This window comes from Pipra filicauda, unplaced genomic scaffold, assembly GCF_003945595.2.
Source record: "Pipra filicauda isolate LSUMZ 115617 unplaced genomic scaffold, ASM394559v2 scaffold256_size1097316_pilon, whole genome shotgun sequence".
Lineage (NCBI taxonomy): Eukaryota > Metazoa > Chordata > Aves > Passeriformes > Pipridae > Pipra > Pipra filicauda.
This window is the reverse complement of record NW_024104372.1, coordinates 591,039-612,072: the sequence shown is the minus strand read 5'-3', so window position 1 is coordinate 612,072 and position 21,034 is coordinate 591,039. Positions and strand designations below refer to the sequence as shown.

At 44.0% G+C, this 21,034-nt stretch overlaps 2 protein-coding genes across 7 annotated transcripts in view; one reads left to right on the top strand and one right to left on the bottom strand.

Moving 5' to 3' along the window:
• Nucleotides 1–829: 829 nt before the first annotated feature.
• DHFR (dihydrofolate reductase) lies at nucleotides 830–14,016 on the bottom strand. Of its 2 annotated transcripts, none has more exons than XM_027742728.2 (6): nucleotides 13,864–14,016; nucleotides 13,363–13,412; nucleotides 11,854–11,959; nucleotides 10,856–10,982; nucleotides 2,638–2,753; nucleotides 830–1,026 (listed from the first exon to the last, which is right to left on the bottom strand). In XM_027742728.2, exons 1-6 carry the CDS (start codon nucleotides 13,947–13,949, stop codon nucleotides 939–941), a joined length of 573 nt encoding a protein of 190 aa, XP_027598529.1. In that variant the 5' UTR covers nucleotides 13,950–14,016; the 3' UTR covers nucleotides 830–938. The 2 variants fall into 2 exon arrangements, with proteins under 2 accessions (XP_027598529.1, XP_027598530.1); XM_027742729.2 differs by lacking the exon at nucleotides 13,864–14,016 and adding an exon at nucleotides 13,670–13,705.
• The window catches only part of MSH3 (mutS homolog 3), a 90,750-nt gene continuing 83,587 nt past the window's right edge, over nucleotides 13,872–21,034 (top strand). For 2 of the 5 annotated variants that reach the window (XM_039382105.1, XM_039382104.1), the window contains exons 1-4: nucleotides 13,872–14,167; nucleotides 16,920–17,043; nucleotides 18,010–18,230; nucleotides 20,560–20,772. In XM_039382105.1, coding sequence (XP_039238039.1) covers nucleotides 14,057–14,167; nucleotides 16,920–17,043; nucleotides 18,010–18,230; nucleotides 20,560–20,772 — 669 coding nt within the window. In that variant the 5' untranslated portion in view covers nucleotides 13,872–14,056. Of the gene's footprint in view, nucleotides 14,168–14,731; nucleotides 15,098–15,118; nucleotides 15,513–16,919; nucleotides 17,044–18,009; nucleotides 18,231–20,559; nucleotides 20,773–21,034 lie in introns of those variants that run through there. The other 3 variants (XM_039382106.1, XM_039382107.1, XM_027742680.2) reach the window with 3 other exon arrangements.

Below are 21,034 nucleotides of genomic sequence, written 5' to 3'. Positions count from 1 at the left end.
GCCCATCAGCCATGGGGGTAGCACCTCTGGGGCAAGTTAAGAAGGTAGGGAAAAGCCTGTAGGGAACAACAGCAATCACAAGAGGAGTGAGAATGTGAGAGAAGAGCAGCCCTGCAGAGCCCCAGGTCGGTGCAGCAGGAGGGACAGGAGGTGCTCCAGGAGTCAGAGCAGAGGTTACCCTGCAGCCTGTGGTGAGGCAGCTGTGCCCCTATAACCCCTGGGGGCCCATGGGGGTGCTGTGACCCTCCTGCAGCCCTGAAGGACCCCACATCAGAGCAGGGGATTCCTGAAGGAAGTTCTGATCCCGTGGGAAGCCCTGCTGGAGCAGACTCCTGGCAGGACCTGTGGCCCCATGGAGAGAGGAGCCCACACTGCAGCAGGTTTGGTGGCAGAGCTGGGGACCCTGTGAGGACCCACACTGGAGTGGTAAGAAGGATCAGTGCATCCCTCAACAGCTGCCTGAGACTTCCAGGCTCCCTTTCTCTTGTTGGGCTTGGTTATCTTTCCCTCTACACCAACAAACTTCAAAGACTGCTATAAAGCTACACAACACCCCAGTCAAACTTGGGAGGATTTTCTGGACATTTTGAACCACGAGCTACTCAAACCCTTGGTTTCAGTAGAAATGCTCTGACACAGTCTAATGCCTTTCATTAGGGAAGTGTCAGAGATACTGCCATGGATTGTCAGATCAATGCAAGGTCTCATGCAACCTTTGTTATGGAATTGCTCAGACCTACCTCTTCATGCTGCAGACCACCCTTCTATTTCCAGTGCAGCGTGTACAGAGTGTGGGGTGTGTTTTTTGGAATCATTCACTACCAAGCTGTTGTACTGTCCGGCACAATTTGCTCTCAAAAATTTAATGTATATTTACACTCAGTAAGACTTCAGGATCTAAAATGCCTCCCCTTACACAGAAGTACAGAATGCCTCATTTACTTTGCCACAACAGCTTTTTCGTATACTTCAAATTTGTACTGGATCCCATTCTCTTCCTGGATATCAGCAGGGACACCTGGGTACCTGGGGAGAGAGGAGAGGAAAAAGCAAAAGCCAAAAAGTAGATAAAAATGTCATGATGATTCACCTGTAATTTATCCAATCAACTAGAAAAGCGAGTTGTTTGGAAAAGGAAATGAAAATACTGTGCTTAGAACAGGTATACTACATAAAAACTGTTTTTAAGAATCATATTAATACTATCTGCAACGTGTACACACATATTTTATATCAAGAAAGCATACTCTGGTGCAAAACAATCCCCCTATTTTTGGCTTAATCAAAAAATTCCCAACATTTTTATTAAAGTCTCCAATAGGTTATTCAAAATGTCTGCCAAGGTACAGAACACTTTGGGGTTTTTTTTGCTTTGCTTTTCCTCAGATGGTTTAGAAGAAATGTTAAGGACAAGGTTTCTTAAAAGTCTGCAACAGATTCTTAAAGCAGCTGACTGCTACCACAGAAAGAGTTCCTCTATATACCAGATTTTCTAAAGCAGTTTTTATTAACAGACACTTTCAAAAACCTTTTCATCTCCCTGTGACAGAACAAGGATTTTGTATGAGTAATATTGACTCTGAGGGAGAAGTACATTTTAAATTTTATTTGCTAGGTGTGATGGTGTCAGGTTTCCACTTTAGTGAGGAGATTGCCTCATACTTTATAAATTCATGTTGCAAGGCCAAACTTTGATTTCAGTTCACTGGCCAAAACCAATGTACAACCGAGGAACAGCCACGAGGGAGAGAGGGAGCTTTGGGTCAGGCCTCAGGACACGGAAGTGAATGCAGAGCAGAATATGTTGGAGTTGGAGGTGGTGACTCATCCTCCTCACCCATCACCTTGTTTGCCTCTCCTGCATCCCTCTTCCCTAGCTCCCTCAGTGCTGTGCTAATCCACTCCTGGGCCCTCTGAAGAGACCTTCACTCTCCACACTTCAGGTTTCTTCCATTGCTGGTCTGTAACCAGCTGGGAGCCAAAACTATAGAAGGAGGAGGAACAGGTCCTGTTGTTCCTGGCTCTTGAGGCAGGTGTCCAAATTTTTGCTGCCTCCTTACTGCCTACTGGATGTAGTCTTGCTGGAGAGGACATAAAAGCATGACTGGATACGACAACGATAATATAGAAGAAACCACAGTGAATGGCACAAACTCATGGTTTGATGCCTTTCCCTACTACGTTTGTTAGGAATAAGTAATTTTGTCAAGAGAAAAGGAATAATCTTAGAAATCTATAAAGCTCAACTCTCCCTACTGAAAACCATTTCATTTGTCTTTGGCAATTTATCAAAGACTTTCAGAGGCCAAATATTTTTTACTCACAACACACAGAGAGTTACAAAGCTTAGTAAATATTTGAGTAATTCTAAATACAGAAACAGTAAGAAAGGTACTTTTTTTTGAAGCAAACTGACACATGCAATTCCTTACTGTAAAGATTATGGGAAGGCTGAAGAACACAATGAGTTCCAAGAACCTCTGTGCAGAGCATGGTGCAACTCCAGCTTGTAAGCAAAGTATGATACTGGGGAAAAAAATCACCTCTAACTCAAACCAAAAATGGCCTTAATAGGACCCTTGCACATTCAAACTAGGTTAGTCTGAAGACAAGTCTCGTAGGCAATTTGATACTTACTCTGTGAGAAGTCTGTAGTCTTTATAGTTAATTTCTGGAAAAAATGTGTCACTTTCAAATTCCTTCAAGATTCTTGTCACAAACAATCGATGATGAATTGGTTTCTCCATTGCTGCCTTTAAAAACAATAGTAACTCAGTCACTATTTTATGCACCACAGGATTTTAGCAAAGCAGGGAAAAAATTACACTCTAAATCTCCTCTTTTAGACTCTGCTCAAGAGCACTTTCTAAAGGGCTAATTTCACCTTGTGTCCGTTCCACCTGGTAAGTGGCAGTAATACCTACTCTGAGTTTGGGTTATCTGATAGAAATTAAGAAAAAAAAATTGAATAGCCCTGTGAGGAGAAAGGAACAGTGTGGCCTAGTTGCAACAAGCAATTTCTGAATCACACCTCTCTGAGAAACAGGAAGGTGGTGGGAGATGCCCTCACCTCAAGGTCGTTTGTTCTGATGTTTAATTAATATCAACACTAAGGATCTGCAGTGTATTTTTAGTCTGCACTAGTTTGCAATTCCAGAGATCAAACTGCCTATCAGTAGAACTTCAAAGTTCGATCTCTGGACTGTGGAAAAGTGATAAAATGCATTGAAAGTTTTTAACAACGTTTCCAAGCTTCTTGGACGAAAAAGTTTAAAATGACACTTGTTAGGTGAGTTTGTCACTAAAAAAACTTCAGGAGTCAAAAGTTTGAGATATTTTGTCTCCAGATGAGGTTGGAAAGACACCTCTCCCCATACCTTGTGGCATTAAACTAACCTATTAAAAGCTACACTGGTGATGGTGGTTACAATATATTTTTGAAAAGCTTGCAGCCATTCCTCCCTTTCCCTTAAACTGGCAATGAGCAATGCTCTTTGTGGAAGGTGACTCACCATGCAGCAGGCTATTAGGTACTACTGCAGCAAGAACAGGAACCAAGCCATAGCAAATGGAATACAATAAAAGTAATTGTTGCCACTGCTGAGAGGTTAATTTCTAGAAAAGCTGCCTGATTACTAGACAACAGGTAAAAATGGAAGGGGTAACTCACAACACACCAGCATCCAACAGCACTGAACTGGTATTGGTCCAGCTTCTACATAAATATCAGTATTTTTATTTGTTTAAGTAAGTGTGGCAGGTAAGAAGAGAAACATACAACTGCAAAATGAGAGAAAAATAATAATCTGCTCCACAAATAAAAACATACTGTTTTTTGCAAATGGAGATACTTCTATTCTGTAGTAGAAGAGTAAATTGATGTCCTATCCAGCTCTGGGAAGTCAGCTTCAGCAAGAACTCTCTACCACCGGGACAGGCCAGGGAAGAGCACACTGATCACAGATGTTGCAAAGAGAACTGAATTTAGTCCAAAGGGACCAGATGGTGACCTCTGTTCCAGGTAAATGGTTTCATTAGATGAGTGAACCAACCAGCTGTGTAACCATCCGCTCATTAATAAAAGAAGTGCAAATGCTTCCTCAGTTACCAGACTAGCTCTGGAGTCTGTGTGGAGGTGGCCCACGAATAGTAAACAACAAACAGAGAAGAACTCGGGAAAAAGCAAGGGACTTGAGGTGGTTATAACCCATATGTTTCTCCTCAGCAGGTGGGAATGCCCAGTGTCATGGCAGAGAGAGTGCAGTGGGCAAGGAGAAACACAATGTAAAGTGACTCCACTTTCCATTTCACAATTTTCCCTATATTGGGATTTAAATAAGCAGTTGAATCACATATAGGCTGACATTCTGACCTGACCTTGGCCTGTGCCCATGGCCCTGTCTGGTCACTCCAGGGCTGTGCCTGACTCTGGTAACCTCCATGGGGCCTGATTCTGCCCCATAGACCTTTCTCACCACCTCCAGCCCTAGCTGATGTGTCCCCTGTCATCCCAGTTACTGCCCCTGGGTTCCAGCTCCTTTGGGAGTACCTGGTCCTCCATGTTCTTTCACAATATCTTCAGATAAGTAAATTTTGGATCAAACAGGAAGCCTTATACGTGCGGAGCCTATACATGAGCCTGTTTGGCAACGACCGGACTCTGACACTACCTCTGCCAACTACTGCCATGGACCTGGAAGGATGGCAAAGGAGCTTTATCACAACTCTGTCATTTCCACGGGGATTAAAGTAGTTCCTCAGTGACATTCAATTCACTCTTGCCCTGTCCAGCCCATTCCATACATTCCTTTTCTCAGGACTGAAGAGAAGGTAGAGGATGAATAGTGCTGAGCTGATGGAATGTTGATGTACTCATTCTACAAACACCATATCATAAGACCATACCAACATAAGTAAATCAACACCTGTGTGTGTTGTTTATTCTTTCTTTTAAGACGACTGTATTTAATATGTGGCAATGTGCTGGACTCATAGATCCTGTTCCTAGGAACAGTCTAGTAAAGCCTGAGTGTTGTTTCTAATCAGTCTAAACTACACAGTTTAAATCTAGTTAAAAGAAACTGATATAACTGAGCAGTCTCTGAGCAACCTGGTCTAATGGAAAGTGTCCCTGCCCACGGCAGAAGGTTTGGAATAAGACGGTGTTTAAAGTCCCTTCCAATCAAAGCCACTCTGTGATTCTATGACTCCCTTAGGATGTCCCTTAGCACTGTTTTTCAGAGTCAAAGCCAAGACCTGAACCTCTGTGGTGGGGGGAAACAGTTTTCCCCCTGAAGTTATAAAATGGTAAAACCCCAGGGGGTGGTGACCCTTGAGGTATTGAGGTTTTACCCAATGAGCGAAATATAAACATATCACAAGCAGAACGGAAGAGAAGGTAGTTGTTGTTGGTTGTAGAAGAAGTAGTTCATGTTGTGAAAGCCACGAGCAAGGGGCTCGGAGCCCCTTGGGGCCTCTGGGCCCCCCCCAGCCCCCGGCAAGGGGGCTGCAGGAACTTGGAACAGTGTTAAACTGGGCCAGGTTCTGTAGCTGAGAGCTGAAGGAGTTTCTCCACCGTGAGCAGCAGCAAGAGATACTGAAAGCAGCGGCAGACCAGCACTGACCAGAGAAGCCGTGGCAGAGAGCCAGCAGAAGATAAGAAGCGGCAAACAGCATGCAGCCAAGGAAGACACAGAGTTGTCTGAAGAGAGCCGAGAGAAGAGAGCCAGCAGCAGAAGAGAGAGAGCAGAACTAGCTCTACAGACAGAGTTTTTGGGGTAAGAACTAAACCAAAAAAACCCCAAACTCCTTTTGTGACCTTTCCTAAGTGGAAAGGATGGGCTCCTACTGAATGGAAGTCCTAAAACTGCAGCAGCACTGCAGAAAAGAGCTGTAAAGCTCAGAAGGAATGCGGGGGGGGTGACCTTGGCCCCCCCCCCGCTGCTTGAGACAGAGCACAGAGCTCTGTAGGGGAACTTGAATCCCTTGAAGACACGGACCGTCACGAAGACCCCTGAGCTTCGTGATATGACCATGGTGAGATGACCTTGTCCGGGTGAACGTAGCCCATGGAAGAAGACCCTCGCTTGAAGACGAGTGGCCGAGAGGGCTTGGATACCCCCTCGTGTGTACTGGCAGAGATCCGACTACAGCTGCTGCATGAGAAGAAGATAAGCTGCTGCCCTAGAGACATTACTGCTCTGAAAGTGGAAAGGGATCTTTCCTTCTTCCCTCCTGGACTTTTATTTGGAGGGGAGAAGAGATTTGATCCATTGTAAATACTTATGTCATGGTAGAGATAATTAAGATTGTATATAATGTATTGTAGTATTTATTTTGTACAGTCATTGTAATGTATTCCCTTTCCCCCATTCTGAGTCTCATGTAGTGTCTGGAAACCATCTCACACTGGGTTGAGATGTGGGAGGGGCTTTGGACTAGGGAATTAGATTTTGGGGCTCTCAAACCATGACAACATCTCAATCAGGAGACAATACCTCCACACAGAGAGCATCAGTGTCTGAACTCAGAAGATTTGAAATCACAAAACTGTAGAATCACAGAGGTTAGAAAAGACCTCCAAGACCATTGAGTCCAACTGTTACTGAATCTTCTGATTGCTCCCACTCATCAAGCTTGAGTTGTACTTGGGAACAGTTTTGACATTCATGAACTAAATTTCTTGGGGATGAAACCAAGCCATGAAATGTGCTCCAGGGATATGTCTGACAAGCTTGTAGCACTATACCTGATGAGAAACTTGTCTAAACATGTCTTAAAATGGCTCTTTGTGGTCCCTTTGCAAACACGTGTTTCTTCTTCCCAACACCCCCCACAGCAACTGTTATCTCCCATGCAGGAGTGTCCTGGGAAAGGTGTCCTGAGGCGTCCCATTGGTCCTTTGTTTAACCCCTTCCTATTGGCTGTTGACCCTTTACCTGATGGTTTTTTCTGTGTGACCCTGAACTTGTGATTGGTTCCCCTTTGACCCTCCTAAAAGCCTTATAAACCCCTTCCCAACAATAAACTCTCTCTTGCCTCCTCTCCACGCCCGGTGTGCTGTCTCTGTGCCTGCCATGGAGCCACGTGGGTGCTGGGGGGAGGGGAGGGCACCTCTCCCCTCCAGGCTCGGGGCCTGAAAAACCCTGTTTCTGGAGTCCCCCTTCCCCGTCCCACAAGACGTCGGAAATGGTTCTTCAGACGGAGAAGGAACTAGAGCTGGGCTCCCCCGCGTCGTGGATGGGGAAAGGGAAACCCATACAAGCTCTAACAGCTACCAGGGACTCCAGAGCCAGAACCTATGAGTGAGCCACTTCCAGCACACAAGAAGCACTCAGAGGTCAGCAGACAGCCCTCAAACATGAAGTGCTTGCACAAAATCATGAAGTGCCTGTCATTACACAGAACAGCTTCGTAATTGCTGTAACCTACTGACCACTGCTGGGCTGTTCCGCTCCTCCTTCCACACCCACACAACCAACAGCAACCTCAACTCCTTCTAGAACTCAGGAGATCCCAAGCAGTGCAGAGGATCCACAGAGTGTGTCACCATGCTAAGATCCAAAGAAATTAAGCTTGTAAACTTGTGCTGTGAGTACAGGTGGAGGCATCAGTACTGCCCTCACCCTGCAGTTGGGCGGGTGCTGACCTGGCACAACTCCCTGGTGAGGTCAGGTCAGGCTGGTGTTTCAGTGTGAAGGTGTCTGGGCTGAGCACGAGGCACAGAGGGGATGCACTGTTTCAGGTGAGGCAGGTGCTCAGATGTCCTGAATAACCCACACTAAGGGTGTGGGAAACCAAAGGCAGCAAAGGCCTGGAAGATCCCTGCTCACACCATCTACAGAAACAAGGCTGGCAGGATTGCTCCTGGGAGCTGGGGGACAACAGCCCTGGCCACGGGGGACCTCCCCAGGCCAAACTGATCAGAAGGCACTAAGGTTGGGAGCTGTGTTAAAAGGCTCCACAGGGCAATAAGCCACCCTCTTGTCTGGCAATGGCGGCTGCTGCTGCTGTAGCTCTTGACAGATGTCCTCAGTTGTGCACCCTCATATTCAAATATGTTTTGCACCTACTCCTCATTCCCCAGAATCCCACACCAGTGGGATGTCATCATCAGACCCAGTGGGATGTCTCCAGACTCAATGGGATGTCACCAGCCTAAGCTCACTGTGCCAAGGATCACAGACCAACCAGGGCAGAGCATCCCCAGTGAGGACCCCAAGAATCCCCCCATGTTCCTACTCATCCTTCAACATCCATATCAGCCCCTGACAGGCTGCCAAAGCAGCCCACCCCAAAGTTAAGTGCCAGGGGTGTGTTCCCTTCCATAGCGAACTCAACTTAAAGATGTCTGTGCACTAAGGAGTTAGCAATCCACAGAACAACTATCCTGAACACACTAGGCCGGTGCTGTGCATATTCCTTGCCCATAGGATCAGACAGAGAGCTGTAACAGAGGAGCCTTGAGGCACCTTCCCCTTGGAACTACTGATTGTACCAACTGCGTGTCCTTGCCTTGATCTAAAAGGACAGCAAGAAGATCTCATGTGAACATCCTTCTGTTTGACAGCAGAAATGATTAATAGACACATTTTCCTGTAAGAAAATCCTATAACAGCTTGAATAACCAAAATGGGGTAGCCCTTTATATGGACAAGGCTCATACTAATAAACACAATCAGTTCTAAACCTTTGAGCCGCACAAAGCAGTAAGATCAAAATAGTGCTTTAAACCCAAATACCTGTAACTACCAAATAAAATTATTCACTTCAATTACCAATTGTTATTTTACTTCCCACACATTTGTACATAGTATAATGGAAATACTCTTGTGAAACCCTTTATGCATCTTTAATACAGGCACTACAAAAATGACCTGCAGTTTTGGTAGAGGTGTGTGTTTTCCATCAAACTCTTCTAGTTAAGATCACAAGCCTAGTTTGAATGCAGGAATCTGTATAAAACGGTTAAGATTTCTCTCTAATGAATTAATATTTCCTTTGAAATATCCTGAGCAGATGTTTGCAAGGGGGAAAACAGCCAAAATTTCAGAATTCAAGACCAGTTTGGGTTGGAAGGGACCTTAAAGCCCATCCAGTTCCACCCCCTGCCACGGGCAGGGACACCTTCCACTATCTCAGGTTGCTCCAAGCCCTGTCCAATCTGGCCTTGAACACTTCCAGGGATAGGGCAGCCACAGCTTCTCTGGACAACCTGTGCCAGGGCCTCACCACCTTCACAGGGAACAACTCCTTCCAAATATCCCATCTAACCCTGCCCTCTGGCAGTGGGAAGCCGTTCTCCCTTGTCCCGTCCCTCCAGGCCCTTGTCCAAAGTCCCTCTCCAGCTCTTTTGGAGCCTCTTTAGGCACTCGAAGGGGCTCTGAGGTCTCCCCAGAGCCTTCTCTTCTCCAGGCTGAACATCCTCAGTTCTCTCAATGCTTCTCCATGTCCAGGGTAAGCAGGTCTCCTATTACCCTAAGACATATTCCCTTACACTAATCAGCACAAATAGTATGTTCCAAGTTACTCTTGGTCAAAGCTTCCAATTTATAATCTAAGTATTGGTGATTAAGAGTCTAAAAACTTACATTATTCTCTACCAAATATCAGCCAGACACTGGAAAAATAGTTAAAATATAAGTCTACAAGACGGGTGCTCCTGGAAGGAGAAGCAAAAACAATCACTCTCTACAGCACTAGATGAGCCTGTGGCTGTTGCAGGAAAGGGGTAAATGGTTCTGCTCACACCTGCATCCTGCAGAACTACTGCCAGAGGCTCTTCTGGGCAGCTGTGCCCACTGTGAAGAGAAGTTGTCTCCACAAATTCCCTGCTGGGAAGCAGACTGAGAGTGAAGGACAGATTACTTCTATAGGATAATACCTGATTATGGACTGAACGCATTTGCAATATCAAATACATGATGTGTACTTCACCACACTCAGAAGTGATTATAAAACAGAAACTAAAAAAAGGGAGTAAAGAAACAACAGTGTTTTACAGGCTATTTACACATGCACTTCATTTTTCTCACAGCTTTAGCAATATCTAAATACTTCACTTTTTTTACTGTATAAGATGCATTCCGAAGACACAGAGAAGAGGTTTGTGAAAGGCACAAACTGCAAAGGCAAGAAATACCAGAAAATGTATTTTCCTGCCCCATACAAGGCATAGTATCAGCCCCCATTTGCTGCTAGGAGCTTGACAGCACTGTCATCATACATCTGAAATCCCAGTGCCAAACAACAAGTGGACAGTAAAGGACAGTAGAACTGTTTCCTTCACTATTAAAAAAATAATTGCTTTACAGTTCTTAACAATTCAATTACTAATCCAGAGACTGGGAGCAGTAGGGACATCTGGCTGTTGGATGGGAAAGCAGAGTGAGTGCAACCTCTCGTCATATGATTATCTCCTCTTATTGCTGACACCATCACCTGGCAGCTCTCTCTAAACCCTATTTTCTCACCTGTATACATGTAAAAAGGGTCATACTCTGGCTAAAAATGCTGGACCATTTTTCTTTTTTTTTTCATATCCTTTGCAGAGTCAGTCAGCACCCTCGGTAAAATAAATACAGCAATCGTGGTTTTGGCTGAAAAAACGAGCAATTTAGATATTTAAAATAAAGCTCTCAAAAGCACAACAACTGTATGGCAGTGGCCCACTGGCAAGACCAACATTTGGTTACTTGGACAGGCATTTTAAACTCGAGAGCTGAAATTTCACTTTCCAAGACTTGCTCTGTTAGAATCACTGCAGTTTGCACTTCCTAATGCAGAATTAACAGGGACTTGAGCCATTCTCATCCCACCAGAAAGAATGAGTAACTCAGGAGTAGGCTGAATGTACCTTGTAAACTGAAGTGCCTCCGACGATCCAAACCATGTCTACTTTACTTTTTAGCTCTGGTGAATCCAAAAGAGCTAAAGCATCATCCAGACTTTTGGAAAGATAATGTGCTCCTTTTGGGGCTTCCCTAAAAAAAAGCAAAGTTTTATCACTAAATAATCAGAAGGCAATTCATTGTGATCATCAATACAATCTAGAGACACAATGTGTTTGGCTGAATTCACAAACAACTAAATGTAATTGTTTTGAAATGCCTGTTATTGCCAATCTATGTTAGAATTCTCATCTGACTGCACGTTTATCAGATTTCAGCTTCACTGTAACTTAAGGGGCATTATAAATTATAGATCTGAAATTTTATAACATGTTTTTGAAAAAGCATAACAGAGGAATTTATATATATATAAATAAAATAAATTACAGATAATATAGACATTTTTACCTGAATTCCAAAACATTAATATTTCATTCAATAAAAATAGTTGAAAAGCCCCTATTCACTGCCCACCCACATGATCAGCTGCAAACCCACCAACATCCTCCAAAACAATAAACCACTCTAAGTGGACACTTTTGTTTAATAATATTTGGGTAACTGTGGGTGATGCATTCAAGATGAGAGCTCTGAAAAAGGGCAGTTCATCCACAAATCCTAACAAAAATAAGCTTCAAAAAAAGGATTAAGAGCCACCAATCTAAGCAGGAACTAGAGAAATGCAGTCGAACACGAGTCAGAAAAACTATGGACAATTGTCAAATGGTTTGTGAGTAGAGCTAGAAGTTGTACTTACAATGCAAAGTAACGACAATTACTTGTAAATTAATTAAAAAAAAATTAAAGGTAAAGTAGTTATAACACTCAGGACAAAGAGCAGAAATTCTTTCTAACCAAATACCAGAAATTATACATTTGGAATTACTGTATGTTGATTTGCTACAGGTATTTTTAGGTGTAGAATTTTTATTTGTTTTACAGGTCTATTATTCACCATACTTACTTGAGCTCCCTGCTGAGCACAATATTAATTCTGTCTTTTAGAGGACGGTTCTTCTCAGGAATGGAGAACCAGGTTTTTTTACCCATTATCAGTGCATTCTGTTTACCTGAGTATGAGAGGAAACATTTACTTAAGTTTACTGTTTAGTGACAATGCTGGACTTCCCCTTCTAAACTCCACGTCAGCAGTTAACAAAAGCACAAGCTTAGGCCCCAGTTCACTAATCAGTCACATGTTTGTGGCCTCAAAGCATTGTCAGTCAGCTGACACCAATGCAGTCTCATATAAACTCATAATATTTTCTAGAAGAACCATCAAAATTAAATCTAAAGCTGAAGGGTATCAGGTGTTCAATCATATTCTAAAAATTCACCTATAATTTCTGACCAAACCCAAGCATTCATAACCTCATATACACACCTTTTTTTATAAGATTACCTCTTATATACACAGTCCTAAGAAGAGAAAGGTTTCTCTTTATGAGGAAATAGAGTTGTCAGAAAAATAAACACAGAGGTTGAGAGTCAAGAGAGTCAATGGCGACATCCCTGCTGTAAAGATTTATGGCAGCATAATCCATTAAGAACCCTGGTCATGAAGCAACTTACCTACCTAACATCTAAGGTCACAACTTATCAAAAGATCTGCAGGCAGGATGAAGCAAAATTTTTCTTTTTAATTGTATTTTAAACATTTTTTTTTTGATCACAGGTTATTTGTGCCAGGTAAGATTCAACTTGCAGACATCTAAAAAGACTTAAAATTGTGTTCTTCTTTTTTTTAAAAGTTGCAATGGGATGAATGAGGTCTCCAAAACACAAATAAAATTCTTCCTTAAGACTGTTGAAAAATTCCTTGTGGATTATGGAACAGACCTTTAAGTCAGAAAATGGAATAGGTCAGCTAATCAGAACAAGGGAACATATTAGGCTGACCAGGAGTTTTAACAGGAGCATGAAAAAAAAAAAAAAAACATAGGAAGAAGTGACCACATTGGGAAATGTTTGCATTACAGCTGCTGTGTATTATCAGCAGGGTTACGGTATTCTGGCATATGGGGATGGCTCAGCACTCAGAAAACCAAGCAAAATTACATCAGAAGGGTCAGAGGTTTGGAATAAATGACCAAGGCTGAGCTACAGCAAACAAGTTAGATAAGCTAAAACAGCCTGAAAAACACAAACCATCTCTGCTAGTTAATCAGCATGTGAAAACCTTTCCATTTTTAACAAGGAGTTTCAGGGAAAGATGTTTTAGGTAAACTTCAGGTGAAGTTTTCTACTCTTTTGGGGAAACAGGACTTGGGAATCCTTTTCATTAACAGATCACCTGAATCCCCAAAACATCTGAATCATCTCATGTCTTCATCTGACCCGAACGATTTCCCAAGGGATGAAGTACAGGGGAGGCTTGGGAGGGCAGGCTGTGTGCAGAAATAAGGCTAGTAATCCAGGGAAATGTAAAATCCCCAGTTTTCCGTGCCTGACACTACACACAGCTCCACATTACCTTCCACATGAGACGTGGTAGTCATTCTCTGGAAGTACTTGTACTCATTCCTGGCGAGAAAACACGAAGAGTGTTACAATGTGGTTTAAGAATGAGGTCTCTAATTTCTAATATTTTTTGGCAATTTCTCTAACTAAAAAAAAAGAAAAAAAAAAAGAAAGAAAAACCCCCAAACATAAAGCGGGTGCTGATGGTGCCCGGGGAGGAGCGGCTAGACAGAGCCTGGGCCGATGCCATGGCCGAGGCGGGACCTTTGTCCTCGGTTGCAGGAGGGACAACCCACGCCATGGCGTGAAGGCGAACCCACCCGAAACCCCAACCTCGCCATCCCGCCATCGCCTCGCTTTCCCGCCTCGCCGAGCATCGCCCTCAAGGACTACAACTTCCGGCGCACCCCGCGCGGCCCCGCAGCGCCCGGCGGCAATGGTGCGGCGCAGAGCACGCCGGAAGCTGTAGTCCGCCCGCCCTCACTCTCGCCCGGCGGCGGCGCGGCGGCCGTACCTGAGGGGCGGCCAGGGCAGCCGCCCGTCCTTTCCGATGCCCATGTTCTGGCTCACGGCCACGATGGAGTTGAGCGAGCGCGCCATGGCGGCGCCGTGAGGGCCGAGCTGGGCAGCGCCGGGGCGGGCGGGCTGGACGGGGGCGGGCGGAGCGGCCCCATCCGGCGGGAGGCGGTGCCGGGCCCAGCCGGGCCATGGTGCCGAGGGGGCCGCGGGAGCGCGGCGCGGTCGGGCGGCAGCTCGTGCTCAGCAGGTTTTTCGGCGCGGCGGGGACCGGCGGCGAGCGCGGCTCCGCCCGGAGCACGGTGACCGGCCAGGGCAGGGAGGGAGGGACGGGCGGGCAGGCAGGACAGGGGTTCCCGCAGGCGAGGGACCGACTGCAGCACCTGTGTGACCCGGGGCAGTGGTACCGAGCACTCTGAGGGCATCCTCAGACAAGGGAAAGACAAGGAGGTGCTGGAGAGGGTCCATCAGAGGCCACAGAGGTGATGAGGGGTCTGGAACATCTCCCTCATGAGCAGAGACTGCAGGAGCTGGGCCTGGTTAGTCTGGAGAGGAGAAGACTGAGAAGGGATCCCATCAATCCGCACCAATATCCCCAAGGGGTGTCAGAGTGGTGCCCCAGCGACAGGACAAGGAGCAATGGCCATAAAATAAAACACAACAAGTTCCCCCTCAACATGAGGCAGAACTTCTCTCCATGGAGGTGGCAGCGCCCGGAACAGCTGCCCAGGGAGGGTGTGGAATCTCCCTGTCTGGAGACATCCCAAACCCACTTGGACATGTCCCTGTGTCACCTGCTCCAGGTGACCCTGCCTGAGCAGGGGGTTGGGCTGGGTGATCTCCAGAGGACCCTTCCAACCCCAACCATTCTGTGATCCAGGATGTCCCATTTTGCAGGAGCTGGAGCTCAGCACAGGTTTGATGAACTGGGCAGGGCCAGGGTGCTGATCCATGTCACTGGGGCTTTGCTCCCATATTGGATCCCTGGCACAGGTTGTGCCTCCTGGTGTTGCCAGATGTGGAATATGTAGAGATTATCTTAAGTCAGGATGTTCTTTGATGTTTGATCTTTGTGTTGTTTCCTGATCAACAAGGAAAGAGACCTGGTCAGTGGGACAGGCAGCAGCTGCATCCCTTAGGGAAGGACATCCTGGAACCAACAAGCATTCAGGGTGAAATAAAGATGTTGATGTGTGCCTATGTACACGTTGCTAATTGGCAAAATGCTCAAGGTCTGTGTATCCTATGGCTGAACTGTGTTCATTATAATACTAAAACCCACACTTACAGGCCAAAAAAGACCCAGCCCAAGTGCAGACCCTTCCCCTGAGCACATGTAGAAGTTGGCTGGCGTTGTGTAACTTATATGGAAATGACTAATCAATCCTGATAGAGGGGCTGTGCTTGGGAAGTTACTAATTCTGGATTTCTGTGTATGCATGATGGCACAGAAAGTCCAGTTGTTGTGCTGGATTTGTGGAACACACTGCGAACCTGTGGCCTGTGAAGTTCTGAAATAAATATTCAGTGTCTCTCAGGTGTATATTGGCTTGTTGCACACCAGATGACAAATCAGATTTTGTGGACAACTCTGGCATGTAGCAGGCTGAGCTCATGGCCCAGGTGATGGAGCTCAGGCAACTCCAGGTTGGTCTGCTGTTGGGTGCAAGGCCAAAAGAGCTTGCAATGATCCAGCAGCCTCTTTGTATCCCCACTGGTTAAAAACTGCTATCTCTTAGGAACTGGTTTTCATGCTGAGTCTATGTTTTCCAGTCTTCCTGTAGTTAAAATTTCCAGCCCCTTCTAGCCCAGCATGATCGTTTGCTTTTTCCACCTGTGTGTCAAGGCAACTTTTTTGGTTACCTTTGGTCCAAATGCGTTTTTAAAGGTGTGATTGCAGCTTTCTGCCCATGCAGAGAAAGCTTCCTAATTAGTGTTAATTTGGTGGTATTTAACAGTGGATTCAGAAGCTTTGCTACTTATATGGGCTGTACATATGGATAGGTTATATAGAGATTATGAACTTGGTGGGGGTGGAGCTCCTGCTTAGTTGTAAGGAAATTGAAATTCCTCAATTAAGGCTCTGAGATTACCATATGAAATGTGGCTGCAGGCAGCTGAAAGCATCTGCTGTGTGCTTATTTGTTAAGTGTTTATATGTTGTTGGAACTCTAAGTTACTTTTTTATATTTAGTCAAACTTCTTGCATGCTGTTAAGCAATAGATCACTGATGAAACAGCATAAATTGATGAATTTTTGGTTTACATAGTGTTCAAGTGCACATGTCAAAAGACATCTAAGGAGCAGTGGTTGACAGTGCTGTATTTTGTACAAACCCAGGTGCTTACAAGTAGTTTAGGGAAACCTTTTTAAGCCTGGACTGATACTTGCAGGATGGTGTGGAGCAGATGGAGGTGATCCCATCATCACTGGGACTCAGTCCGTAGGGAATGGTGCCTCTTGGGGGTGAACAGCCAGTGTCTGGCAAGGAGAGAGCTCTGGACTGTGGGAGTGAGGATTTGCAGAAGAGCTCTGGTTCAGGCACAGGTGGTGGCTGTGGTGTTGTGGGAAAGTCTGTTGAATACTGGGTTCAGTTCTCTGCCACAGAAGTGCTCTAAGCTGCCTTTTGAAGCCACAATAGCTGCAGGTGTTTCTTTTATAGCATAACAGCCAACCTGATCACAAGATGTACTGTTCCTCTTCCTCTTGTAGCCTCGAGTGCTAGAAGAACTGTTTTATAAACAAAACATGTAGATAGGTAAAATAGTTAGGAATTTTGTATATGGTAAATTATTTTCATAGAATCATGGAAGGGTTTGGTTGGAAATGACCTTAAAGCTCACCTCCTTCCATACATCGTCATGGGCAGGGACACCTCAAATTGGACCATGTTGCTCCAAGCCCTGTCCAACCTGGCCTTGGACACTTCAGGGATGGGTTATTCAATAATTTTGTATTATCTCTTCACGAAATGCTTGGTTGCATTACTGTCTTTCGTAGAGGATGGCAAAGAGAAAAAGGAACTGAACTTCTTTGTGTAAATTATGTTTCAGGCTTCTGAATGTGGCACAAAAAAGAGCACATCAACTGAAGGCAATGAACCCTGTGAAAAGAAGCCCAGGGCACAACAAATCACTCTAGAAGATATCTGTAACCCATTGAAGACTCAGGAAAAAAGTGAGTTGACTGTAAACAAACCTCCAAGCATCGGGAGCCAGTAAATAGTTTGTCATTGTCAAATGTGAAAAAAGTGTCTCGGTACTTCGGGAAGTGTCCCTTGAGTGTAAGATACAACTCTGAAGAGCCATAATGAGCATACTCCTGAACTGTTCAAGAACCTTTCTGTGGCACAGGAGCTAGGAATTTGAGCCTTGCTCCAGAATTACTCTGCAAATTCCCTTCAGCTCACTCAGCTTTAACAGGTTATTCAGTCAGTGAAGTCCAGATGTCCAGGCAGAAATGGTGCAACTGTGTTGGTTTAACAGTCTTGTTCTGAAGCACAACTGACACTTGAGAGCTCTGTAGAGCCTGGTCTGTAACTGGTGTACCCAAAGGCTGCCCCGAAGTAAATTCTCACCTGGGAAACAACAGCCACTCCATTGTCTTGAAAATGCCTGAGTTCCATCTGGCTTTGAACCAAGAGTTTAATAAAATAATACTGGTACAAAACCAAATGAGTGTATATAAAGTTCATTGCACTTCATTTAAAAGAATTAGCCTCCTAAGTTTTTTAAAGTGGGAACTGTATTCAATTTTGTCAGTGCAATGGTTTGAAGTACCACTAAGACACCACCAAGTAGCAATACTGCCAAAACCTGGACTGACAAAAATTCTACTTGATTTCCAATATTCTTGACTAAATTGGTGGCTTTGTAGTTACCAGCCCAGAAAATAGTTGTGTGTCTTTTCCCATGTATGACCAAGCACACAAGTGAGGAATACTGGTTTTCCAGGGAGTTAAGCTGGTTCCATGCATGACTCTGTCAGTCTGGGAGAAATATTGCAATGGGAGAGGAGAAGGAATGTAGAGAAGAGAGAGATGGAGCAAAATGATTTTGTTCTGTGCTTATTGATGTTATTCTAATAGACATTCTGCTTTAGAAAATAAGTTGCTAATGTTTTTGTTGTGTATTTTTACTGAAGAAGAACCTCAGAAGCATGAAAAGCCCTGTATATGTTTGCAAACTCTAGACAGACTGAGAGAATTCTGCAGTGATTCAGACCAGCAGTGTACCAGAATCCAGGATGATTTTCAGGAGAAGGAGTCCGAGAATTTGAAAAAATGTCCCAGTATTACTGGGAGAAGTTCAGAATTGAAGATCCCTCTTCCATCTTGGGACACTGACCCAAAGGTTGCTCAGAAGGTATGCAGAGCTGTGGTCTGTGGTGTGTAGATTGCTTGTTGTGGTTTAAAAAAGCAAGTTTTGGCAGGAGCTTTGTGTTTTTGTGTTCTGTCATGAAATAGTGCAGCAGAACCCGACAGACCCCACAGACCCTGCTTTCCTGAAGCTCCTCTTGTAGTGAACAGGATGCATCTTTAGCTCTTCAGTAATACCACTGAAAAACAGCAGTAATGAGTGTATCTTGTGATTGAGTGAAGCTGTAATATCGTAATAACGCATGTTCAGTTGGTACTTGGCTCATCTTTCTTTCAATTCTACCAATTTTGATGTGGGCTGTCAAATTTCTACCAGTCTTTCTTTACATAAATATTAGAAGTATTGCTGAGATGTAGCCTAATCCAGTGGCTGGTAATCCTGACTATTAGAGATACCACTGCTTTTTCATCTGCAGAAGATATGGGTAGGTCGCATGAAAAATTATCATTGTTATATGTATGATGCAAGTCAATAAGACTGCGGTAATAGTACTTTGTAAGAGTAGTAGTACTTTGCTTCTTCTTTAATTATGGGTCTAATTAACTTTAGTTAATTTGTTGTTTTAGGTGTCAGGTCCTGAAAGGTATCTCCTGGCTTATTGTGGCAGCTGCTCTTTAGTGAAGTTTTATATCTGACTCTTTGAGGGAAGGAGGATGTAAGGAAGGTTATACAGTTGCTTTTAACCCTGCCTGAAGCTCATGAACTTAAACTGGGGGTGTCTGGTTTGTGTGAGTGTGAGCTCAAAATGCTGAAGTGAACAGCTTGTGGCAAGATATTTCTGTTGTGCTAAGGGATTGAGGTTATGTAGATGTGATCCCTTGGAGAACACAGAAAACTGATTCCAGGGCTGGCCTGCCTTCTTGGAGCAGCTCATTTTAGATGTTTTTCCTACAGTTTTAACCTGTTTATGTAAGTGATTTTCTTCTAAATCCCTCAAGCTGCTAACTTACAACCATCTCAATGATTCAACTTCTCTCTCTGTTTTTACTTCTTTTGCTTCCTTTCATGACCTTTATTCACGTGGTTATCGCTACGATTTCCCCTAAAATGAGACAAGGTCTTCCTGCTGGGCTGGCACAGACCTTGGGTTGAGGGCTGCTGAGTGCTTGGGCTCAGGATTTTGCAGTAGAGACATCTCCTGGGGCCATCCAAGTTCTGGTGCAGCTTTATTTGTCCTGGGCTGTGCTGTCTTGCTGGATGGTGTGCAATTGTGGGAATTTTGCAGTTAAAGTGTTCTTTTTCCCTGATTGTTCTCTGACTGCAGTCTTTGTACATTCCTATGACCCAGAGTGTATGATTTAAGCCGTCTCTGTATTTCTTCTGAGTTATCACGGCTGCGAAACAGTCTGTTCACTTGGTTGCTTGTCATCTGGATGGGAGGCTTGCTAGAAATGGAAGTCTAATGGATTTATTTGCAGATACAGACTTTTGCAGCACAACCTAATGAATTGTGTTTTGAATGATCATAGGCTTTAAAAACCTGTGGAGGGTGTTGTGTTAGTATTTTTTTTTGAACAAATTTTATTGGTACTTGATATTGTAATATGAATGAGGAAGAACTTCACTGTAAGTGAAAAATGCCTTATCAGTGTTGTTCACTGCACTAATGAAAGACTGAACCCATCACCTTACTGACAACACAGAACAACGCTGAGTTGTAGACCTGAAGTTGCTTGACAAGAATAGGCTGCGTAATGTCATTGTGAATGGTAAATTGCTGAGAGACTGAGCTGCTCAAAGTCTTACATATTAAGGATTTTAGAAACTGTAGTATAGATTTTTTGTGTATAAATTATTTTGGAAGGTTTGCTGAACTTACGTAATAAGGGCAGACTGGAGAATAAATATAGTTTTGGTGGTTGAGACAGTGAACTGAGACTCAAATTGTTTTATTTCTGGATTTACTGTGGATTTTTGGAACATCATTAATCTCTCTACACTGGAGTTTCTTACTGTAAACTGAGTGGTTATTTTAATATCTGACCAGTTTGGACTGCCCAATCTTTGCAGCCTGCATGGCTCTTGATCTGTGTTTTGAGAACTTATGATACAATAAGCATATGATTTCACCTGAGGTGTCTGAGGATTGTTGTACAGCAACTCAGCTAACTTTGACTTTCATGACTTTTTAATTCCTTTTAATTCCAAATAAACTGTGTTGTGTATATCCTACTTTAATAGTTTTGCTGCAGCTCTTTGGGCTATTTAATGCAAGAAGAGTCTTTAGCTTTGTGGTCAATGCAAGCCAAGGTATATGGGGGCAATTGATTTGTTTGATGATTCCTAACTGTACTTTTCCATCCTTTATTTACAGGACGAGGTACGATGTGATCTTAGTCAGTTTTCTGCATCTCTTAAGTCCTATGAAAATACTCAGAATGCTTTGGATACAAATCTTAATAAAAGAACCAAAAGCATTTACACTCCATTAGAACTTCAGTTCATAGAAATGAAGAAACAGTATAAAGATGCTGTTTTGTGTGTGGAATGTGGATACAAATACCGCTTCTTTGGAGAAGATGCAGAGGTAATTTTTGCCAGGGTTATGCAAAGATTGTTGCACTGTACTGGTGTCCTACTCGGTCTATGACTACATCCAGAAGGGAGGTTTCTTTGTGGGTTCTTCTGATACTTGAAATCAAGGTGAAAAAATCTCTACATGCTTAAACTTTTTGTCAAAATAGGCTTTATTATTTTGTAATTGGATGGTAGTGCTTGCTGTCTTGCATGCTGAGAATTTAAGGTGAGTTCCCGGAATAATTACTTTTCAGAGTTAAAACTGAAAAACT

Excerpts from the sequence above, each read along its gene's own strand:
- DHFR (XM_027742728.2), bottom strand. The coding sequence starts at position 13,949 with ATGGCGCGCTCGCTCAACTCCATCGTGGCCGTGAGCCAGAACATGGGC. Across the intron at positions 11,960-13,362 it reads TACCACGTCTCATGTGGAAG|GTAAACAGAATGCACTGATA; the intron begins GTAATGTGGAGC and ends TCTCATACTCAG. Across the intron at positions 10,983-11,853 it reads GTGCTCAGCAGGGAGCTCAA|GGAAGCCCCAAAAGGAGCAC; the intron begins GTAAGTATGGTG and ends GCTTTTTTTTAG.